Genomic DNA, 10,000 nt, shown 5'->3' on the forward strand with positions numbered 1-10,000 from the left:
GGGGGGGGGGAAGGGGAGGAGGAAAAGAAGAGTGGAGGGGGACAATAGCGTGTGTTTGCGTGTGCGAGAAAGATTGTAGATGGGTATTGTCGGTTACGCGTAGAGTTTGTTGAAAAGTATTTAGCATCTGCTTAGTAGATGTTCAATTATTGGTGACATCTCTATACAAGTTTGATCTCAAAAGTAAAGGAAAATTGCCACATCTTTTCAAGGCCAAGGCGATGATGATGGTGTAACTCACCGATGTTGCCTTTGTCTTGAATCTTTTTCATATATGTGTGTTCCTCCCTCCCATAATACTCCATTACAAGGGCTCGCATGTTTCATACAACAAAGTTCTCTTTTGAACTGTGTGGGAAAAAAAGGATCAATACAGAAGTGTATAAGTGGCGATGAAGATACAATATGCAATAGATGTCTCTTTTAAGCGGCAAAACAGTTGAGGATCTTATATAGAGAGGGATGTACCCTTAGGTTTTAAAGAGTCCTACGTGTTATACCGAGAAGCCTTATCAAGTTCTTCGAGGCTGCTGCAATGGATTAATCATAATTTCGGGAAATGCATTTTTGCAGATTTTGAAGAGTGCGAAAAAAAAAAATACTATTCCCTCTTTTTAGTTTTCATTTTTCCGTTTTGGACGAGAGACATCAATTGTTCAATAGATAGCTTTTTTGGAATACGGGAACGGGTCGTTTAGAATAAGTAATTACACAAATCAAGGGAGGTGATGGCGGATTTTGACCTGTCGCGTTTTTTGTACCAAATATGCGTCTCTTAGATACACAAGTGAAAAACGTCGCCATGTTAACGTAAGAGAGTAGTAAGCTCAAGTAGAAAGAGTTATTCCGTAGGAAATAATAATAATAAAGAAGATTTCTTAACGTGTGCACACGCACACGCACTTACATGCACATGCGCGTGTTAGTGCGTGTGTCTGCATTGCAACCATAACAGGTTACACTGGTTGAGACTCGCCATATTTCTATATATATATATATATCGAAACCTAACCATATTCAAGGGCGTTAGACTGCATGTTTTGAATAGAATGATATGTGAAGACAACCTATGAACAGAATTCATGAAGTTAACTTTAGTCTAATATTTGAATTATGAGACACAAAAGTTTACTTTCAAAAGCGCAAAAATTTAATGTAGTTTTTTTTTTTTAATGAAAAAAGTGCCTTGTATCGTAATGCTGGGTTTTTGGCATTACTGATTTCCAACCCTTTCGATGGCATTGCAGATGACACAAAGTTTTACAAGAAGTGTTGCGTTTGTCTGGAAGTCCATCAACGAATAAAGGAATCTGGAACCGAACAGCTTTTCAACTAGGAAACGAGCCAGATTTGAAAAGCCCTTCCCCCACCAAAAAAGAAAATTATTGAAGGAGAGATCTGAGCCAGGGTGTAAATTTGGAAAGCAAATTGGGACTGTCTCAATAGCAAGTTTCCCAATTTCCAGATATTTTTATTTCACATTTTTGTATTTTGTTCTCTTATGTTGCTGCTACAGCTGTGAGCGGACCGTTTGCTATATTGGTTATAGAATCAATTAACTTAGTGTAGTTTATCTCACGCAAGGACGAGTCAAAAAAAAATATAAAATTACTTTGTTAAGCAACCTCCTCATTTAGATACCTGTAATATTGGTTTTGTTACTTGAAACCTCGGATTAATGGGAGATGTTGAGACAATACCAGCAAACAATCCTCACTTTCAAAATAAACCGTCTCTTTCTTTTGTATTAATTCGCTAGTGCTTTACAATTGATGACCTCTAATAGCAATAAGAAAGAAAAGAAAAAAAAAATTACTTGGTCATTATTGATTCAAATTTTCTCTTGTATTCCTTAACCTGCTCCAGAAAAAGGGTAGTTTGTGGATGGTGGTGCTCCACTGCATTCATTTTTATGCAATTATCGCTTGACGTGAAAAACTCCTTCATCTCGCGTACGAAAAGCATAGATCTTGCTGTTTTGTCTATCTTAACTTTAAACTGCAGAGTAAGAAGATTCAGGTCCACAATCAGCACCACCAATCTTCTCGAGGTGGTCCTATTACACAGAGACCCTCTACTATCAACTTTTCTACTTCCTCTACATATCCGGTACAAATTCAAAACTTCACCATGATCGCCAACGCTCACCTTTTTAAAAACCAAACACAACATACGTAATTCTCAGAAGAGCTTGAAATTGTATTTTTTTAGCAGTCTTTAGAATACACATATGCACAACAAAGAAAAAGATCAAAAATTTTTTTTTTCTCTGTAGTTTAGCGCAGGGTTAACCTGCATTGAAGAGAAAGTAAAAAAAAAAAAAAAAAAAAAAAAGTTAGTTAAAAGAACCTAGATGAAACAAGAGAAATACTGGGGTTTCAAAGCCTGTCATGCTTGAGCTACACAAGAGAAAGGGGAAAAAACACCAGCTGCATTTTCAAAATCTGAAGAAACACGGTGGCAACAAGAAGAAAAAAAAAAGACATATAGTAGTTATTAATATGCTCAACAAGCTAAAATATTTGTCCAGTGGTCATTTTTAAATAAAAAAGATATCCATAGATTTGGAAGAAAAATTACTTGTTTAATCTTCTCCTCAGCAGTGGATAACAATTATTCTTCCGACATACCTCTCACCCTCTTCCGATTAATAAAATAGAGAGCCTATTGTTTTGCCCTACAGAAAAGAAAAAAATAGAGAAAGAGAGATATGCTTGCACTAAAGAGATTTAAACTAAACATATTTAGCAAACATACTCTAGGGTGAATTGAAGGTATTATTTAGTAATGTTATGCAGAAATTTCTAAATCTTTTCTTGACTAAAAGTTGATTAGCAGCTGACTGATATGTCTTTGCACTTGACGGTTCCCTTTTTTGGTCGAAAATGCTCAGGATAGTTACAAAAAGTCACTAAGATTTTAGAATCCACCCCCTCCTACCACACCCCCTTCAAAAAAAAAATAATATCATTACAATAGGGCAATCCGACAATGAGCACTAGAATATTTGATACCAAAAATCTTGTGTTTGTTTTGATACCTCTATTGGCCCAATAAAGTGCCGGATAATTGAAAGTTTCTTCCAAAAGTCCATCTCTGATATTTTATGCATTTGACTGTCCTCGTTTTTATATTCCCTTTTTTTTTTTTTCTCCCTCTTTTTTTTTTTCTCCCTCTTTTTTTAGTTTTCACTAGTTTGAGAAAGCTTTCTTTCTCTCGCCTTCTGGAGTAACAAATCTAAAATACATTCAATTTACGCTAAACTCCAGTTAAGGGAGCTACATTAGCTTGGATTCTTGTTTCCAAAGTTACACCCGCTAATCACTTTTTATTTTTATTTTTATTTTTTTTCGGTGTTAACCAATTAATACACTATGAGCCATTTTTATTCTTTTTTTTTTTTTTTTTTTTTTTTTTTTTTTTTTCAAATTTTAGATTAAGAGATACCGAAAAGCAAGTTAGCTACCGATGCACAATAAGTAAGACAATTTTAGTTACAAAACAATTTTTTTTTTGAGGGAGGATTGGTGCATGTAAATCCCCTTATCACGCACCTACCATATTTTAAAATCCAATTTAACACAAATGACAAAAAGCTAGTAATCAATTTTCTTTTTGACGCACCTAAGCATAACGTATCGAAGTATAAACAAATCCTTATAGGGTGAAAAAAATTATGACTAGATTTATATATAAACCCTTTCAGAAGTTCTCAATTTCTGGAACTCGTTTAGATAGACATTAGCTATAGTGCCCCAAGAAACTCTTTGAAATTTCATTTCTCAACTTTTTGAAGGAGACAACATCATAGACACATTCATCTGTTGAAGAAACTTACAACCTCTTTTTCTTCTCAAATTTGGTTTTCTAAAAAAAAAGAACCTTTTTTTTTTATATTTAAAACTCAAAGAGCTTGGAATTTTTGGAGAAAGTTTAATTTCTTCTTGATATTACAACGTCAGAATTCAAACAAAGTCACAGTCACATAAATCCTTACTTAGAGGCTTTACCTAATACATTTTTTTCAAAAGTATATTCATTCCCACTCATACACACTCCCCGCCATTTGGCCTTTTGCATCAAAATTTCAATTTTGTTCTATTTTTTTCTCCTTTGGCACCCAATTATAATCAGATAGGTTGTACCTTGCATATAGTTACATAAGATCACTTTTAATCATAGCATTTGCAACAACAACAACAACTACTACTACTACTACTACAATTGAAGAATTCACAAGGATTATAGATTTTTGATCCCAATATATACTAGATCTTTGAGGAACTCTTAACCCCACAAACAGCAGAAAATCAGATCTCGTTCTATTTTGATTTTCTTAAAGAAAAACACCCTGCGCTGGATTATTTTTTACTTATTTTCCAACAGACTCCTACTTTTTTGCAACCTGTAAGTTCGAGTCAAATTTTTTTTAACATTTGTCGCAACTCAAAGACAAGGACAAGGACGAATTTCGAAATTTTCCCGATTTCAAATCTGCAGATTCAAGACTCCAGATTGCAAAGCTGCAAACTAGAATATAGCATTTTTATGTGTTTTTTTACCTTTGGAGAAATATTGCACTAAAAGAAAATTTCAAAAGTTTTATATTTATCTATATATATATATTTTTTCCAGTCCAGATTTGAACCCATTTTATATTCATCTGCTCAGTGTCTCAATTATAGATAAGCAACAGTTGCTATCAATTTTATCACCAATTTTCACCAATTTTGAGATATTTTTTTTTAATTAGCATATATTAGCCCTGGGATCTAATACTAATAAAATTAACCATCACCAAGCTAAATTACTAGATTATACTTTTACAATTGATGTCCACATACTCAATACCGCATATTAATCAGATGAACGGAAATTTCAATAGCTCGTTACCACAAGCAGGTGGCGCCACGGTTACAACACCTGCTTCAAATATCCAACAACAGGGCCAACAACAGTATCTACAGCAACCACAGGCACAACAGGGACAGCAACAGCAGCCATATGGATCTTATTACTTGTATAATCAGCAGAATCCCCAACAATCGGACTATTCATCATATAGACAACAGTACCAATATCCCGCATCTCAGTCTAATTATTATCAGCAACCTGGTCAATTGTCTCAGCCTCAATATAGTTCGGGGCGTAACTATACTAGTGCACCAACCGTGCCTCAACCACCGGCTGTTCCACAATTATCAACATCTGTAACTTCTTCAGTTCAACAACCACAGTCAACAACCACAGGAGCAACAGTAGCAGGAGCAGGAGCAGCAGCAGCACCAACACAATCGACACCACTACAAGATACGCTAAACCCAACAAGCACTTCTACAGTCGGACAGTTTCAACCACCAGGAATCAGACCTAGAGTGACAACAACAATGTGGGAGGACGAAAAGACACTTTGTTATCAAGTTGATGCCAATAACGTATCTGTTGTTCGTAGAGCCGACAACAATATGATAAATGGAACCAAGTTGTTGAATGTGGCACAAATGACTAGAGGTAGAAGAGACGGAATATTAAAACTGGAGAAAGTGAGACATGTGGTAAAGATTGGTTCAATGCATTTGAAAGGAGTTTGGATTCCATTTGAGAGGGCGTTGACAATGGCACAGCGCGAGAATATCGTTGATTTGTTGTATCCGTTGTTTGTCAGGGACATTAAGCGTGTTATACAAACCGGTGTTACTCCAAATGCAGGAGCCGCAGGAGCCGCAGCCGCAGCAAGCAATAGCGGCTCTTCTACAGCTGCACCAACTACTGCAAACACCGACACCACTGCATCATCCACCACTGCAGCCACAAGTCCTTCCACTAGTAAAGTAACTGCTTCATCGAATCCTCAGCAGTCACAAGCTAACTACTACCAGAATTACAACCAACAGCAATATCCACAATCCTACAGTCAATATAATAGTAGTGTACAACAACCACAACAACAACCACAACATCATCAACAACCACAACAGCAACCACAACAACAACAACAGCCGGCTGCTGAACACCCTTACCCTCAACAACAGCAACAAATATATAGCAACTATCAACAAGGAGGCTATTATCCAAATACCTCCACCGGGAATGCATCATCTGGTACGGGCCAATATTATCCATATCAAAACTACAACAACAATTTCCCTCAACAGGGAAACTATAATTATGCATATACTCCGCAACAGCAGCAGCAACAATCACAAGCAGTAGGTGCAACGACGAATGGAACTAGTAGGTCCACGGCTGCGTCGACGCAACAATCACCGCAAACTAACGTGCAAGCGCCGTCGTTGGCACAATCTTCCCCACAACAAGCACAAGCAGCTGTAGCGGCCAAAGAAGAGAAGTAGGAAAAGTGGAGGAAAAAGAGATGAGCTTTTTTGCTTTGTGAGTGTGAGGGTGCGGGGGAGGGAAAAGGAAAAGGAAAAGGAAAAGGAAGAGAGAAGAGAGAAGAGAGTGGAGACACACATTGGTTAGAGAAATAAAGAGTTTTCTATGGTTCCTTCCTCCACACTTCACCCTCCATAGCTGAGTTATTGTTGTAATATTATTTTGCATTCGCTGTTTTATAATTTGAAATTATCAATTTTCCTTTTTTTTTTTCAACTATCTCTGATAAAGTGTGTTATTGAGCTTAGATATTGTTTACCTATTTGTTGACTGACACTTTGTAAAAAAAAACAAAAACACGTATTGTTGTCAATGTGATGGTGAAGGGTAGAGTAGTTGTAGCTCTGTTAATTCCTTTCTTTTCTTGTTTTTTTTTTTTACCTAATATTGAGAACACATGGTCTTTTGACAAAAAAGCTAAGTACACAAAATCTGAAAAACTCAGTGTAAAAGTATGGAATGGTAAAGTTCTTGAATGCTGATCCCCTATATATTGGTGGTGCTTTGATACCTTACATTTGCTTGCATGTCAGGTAATCCTTTTATGTCTGGGTTATGACGGCAGTGGTAGTATAGGAGAGGCCACTTTTTATCTTCTTTTTTTTTTTTACTGGATTATTTTGAACATTTAGACCACACATGATTACTTTTTTTTTTTACAGTCGGCACTTGCGTCATGGACGGAATTGAGCTAATAATTCGAATCTGTTAATTATTCAATTTTTAGAAGTAATGCTTAAAAATCATACGATTTTTTCCTCACATTTTTTTTTTAAAAAAATCTCCATCTCTGCACTGAATATGAGCACTTGCGTTTGCTGAGTTGTTTTTTGCTAAGTGCTTTTTTTTTTGCATTATAGATTGGTCAAATTTTGTACATGACGCAAATAACTTTTTTTTTTTAAATTTTTTTTTTTCGTATCGATCGGTACTGTATCTATCAACTCTCTACATCAAAATCTATCTATCCAAGTTTTTAAGCGCAAACCCACCCTATTTGACAACTATTTCTGAAACGCGAAAATAAGGAAAAAAAATTAAATCAAAAAAGATTAAATCAATAGATACAGTTCATCGCTTGTGAGAGACTTTTTTGATTCCTCTTTTGTCTATTTTCTACTGGTTATTATGAAACCCTATTAGTCGGGTTAATAGTTATCTGTATTTTGTTCAAGCTCTAACGTAAATGTAACGAGGTCAAAAGGTAAAAGATCAGGGAAATCCTTCTGCATGTTTCTCTCTGGTTGATTACAAACCCCCTTGCTTGATGCATGGAAGGAAACAACTGCATTAAATCTCAGCGAGGACGAAACTGCAATGATGATAATGTCAAGCATTGCGCAAAGGGTAAATTTTTATAGTAGAGCATCTCCTCTTGGATGGTGTTGTGGTGGATATAGCTTTAAAAGAGGGAAGGAGGAATAGAGAGAGAGAGAAAGAGAGAGAGAGAGAGAGATAGAGCAAAAACTTCTAGGCTCTGCTATTTTGGAGAAGCTGATGGGTTGAGTTGAGTTGAGTTATATAGACTTGAGAGAGATGGAATGGTTGATTTTGGCTCTATATTGCAATTGAAAACCTCGACTGTTTGGAGGTACGGCTAGTAGAATCATATACTTTGAATGCTCAAGGTCTTGAATGCAATGTCTTATTCTTCATTTCACGTGCTTCTAACCAAGAATCTACATTGTTAAAAGAGTACGAAGTAAATAACGATATTCTAGGGCTTTCTGGCACTTACATATAGTTAATTGACTTCTGCGTAACATTGTATTGTAGGCGAGGCGTATATTGACTAAAGCAAGAAAAAGAGATGGGCCCGCAGAATTTCATCTGATTTAAATACTAAGCATCATTGAAAAAGCCATAGATTGATTTATTTTAGTTATTATATAGAAGCCTTTAGTGGTTTTACTACTTTGCCACATTGCTAATGAAACAATCACACATGTTCAGTACGAAATAAGACTATTATATCACAACCGTTATTATTAGTTAGTTCTGCATAGATTCTGCAAATAAAAAGGATTCTCATTTATCTTGTTAGGTTTTTTAGTGTGTTGATTTGAGATATACTTTTACTAGTGCAGATGGGGAAAATAGCATATCCTCATATAGGTCTAGTTATTTTGAGAGGCAGAGAAGAAGTGTAATGTAATGCTCAGCAATCACATAATTGTTGTTTTTATGAAAACTCTTTCAGCTCCATGAGTGAAAGGGACACATACTTAAGTACTCGAGTTAGACACAACTCGTTTATTGAGTAGCTGGAGAAACAGGATGGTGATGGTCATGAGAAAAGGGGAAGAAGAAAAGAGAGCAAGTTTAATCAGAAATTGATAATGTTCGTTGCCTGATAAAATATCTCTGAGTTAATGACATTGATACTTTTAACAAGGTGGAATTATCTTATTCTGCGAAATTCATAGAAAAGAAAAAGTGATAGTGTGAACAAGTGTGCTATCACTTGTGGACCTTTTGATCACGCAAAATGAGTTGACACTTGCAACTTCAATTAGCATGCCAACACTTAAAATACCTTCTTAGGCAAGATGAAAAGGAAAAAGATAGATCCAAGTCGCTTAACCTGCAGAATACTTGATAAACCAGTTAAGAGCAAGGGGGGAAGGGGGCATTTAGCGCACATTCACTAAATTACACATTAATCTTACTTATAATGATTACACAAAAATGGCATTTACGCGACAGTTGCACAACCATTGAGCCAAATACTTAATATTCTTCAAGACCTTCGCGTTTTAGTGATGAAAAAGGGTATCCCTTCTCAATCTTAATTGAGAAAGAATCACAATACAATACATTCGAGCTTTACTATGTAAGCTTAATTAAGTCTCCAGATTCGAACCAATGTGGTTGGAATGTAAGGGGGAAAAAAAAAGGCAAAAAAGGCAACTCAGACAAACGATTGAAACCTTTATATCCAAATGTTGCAAGTTTAATATATACCGTCGGAATAAAAAATTTGAAGCTTCGCTTCAAATTTGAGACTAACGATCTTTCTAGAGGAACGTTGAAACCAGAACCAAAAGTCTACAATGTTCCTTCTTTTTCTCTCCTCTTCCCTTCCCCTCTTTTCTACGCGCACCGATTACTTACCTCCCCGCCCCCCCTTCCAGTTTAGAAATTTGGAGGGGGGGGAGAGGTGAACTGTCAAACAAATCCTGGAGGGGAACAGGAATCGCAAGACCAGCCGATGCGTAAGAGGTATTTACCTACATCCGGGCTCACGCCCGGAATTTTTTTTTCTACAAAGTTGCAAGACAAAGAATAACGATGATACTTTGTAGTTTACCAAGGAAGAAAAGTGATGTGTAGCAGGTATTTTTTATCTCCTGAAAAAAATACTTTTTGATTCATTCTTTAGCCAAAAAAAAAAAAAATTTACAAGAATTTCACCCTTTGCACACGATCTTTATCAAAACAACCATCATTTCAGATGGATACGAATAAGACTCTTTGAGTCGCTGGACCATAGCAGGCTGGCAGCGGTGCACTTAGCGGAAAGGCTTTGTGTGCTTGCCGGCGAATAGCAATGTCACAATGCGCGGGGATAAATCCTTTGCATACGACTTAGATGTACAACGGAGTA

The 10,000-nt window shown here is 36.2% G+C and overlaps 1 protein-coding gene across 1 annotated transcript; it reads left to right on the forward strand. All coding sequences in view use genetic code 12, as the record gives it.

The window, feature by feature from the left end:
• Positions 1-4,865: 4,865 nt before the first annotated feature.
• Positions 4,866-6,353, forward strand: EFG1 (KilA-N domain-containing central transcriptional regulator EFG1; the record flags this gene model as incomplete). Its single annotated transcript, XM_049322898.1, has 1 exon — positions 4,866-6,353. The coding sequence occupies one exon, from the start codon at positions 4,866-4,868 to the stop codon at positions 6,351-6,353; it is 1,488 nt and encodes a 495-aa protein (XP_049181195.1).
• Between the last annotated feature and the right edge of the window lie 3,647 nt (positions 6,354-10,000).

This window comes from Candida oxycetoniae (assembly GCF_023343755.2).
Source record: "Candida oxycetoniae strain CBS 10844 chromosome Unknown scaffold86, whole genome shotgun sequence".
NCBI lineage: Eukaryota > Fungi > Ascomycota > Pichiomycetes > Serinales > Debaryomycetaceae > Lodderomyces > Lodderomyces oxycetoniae.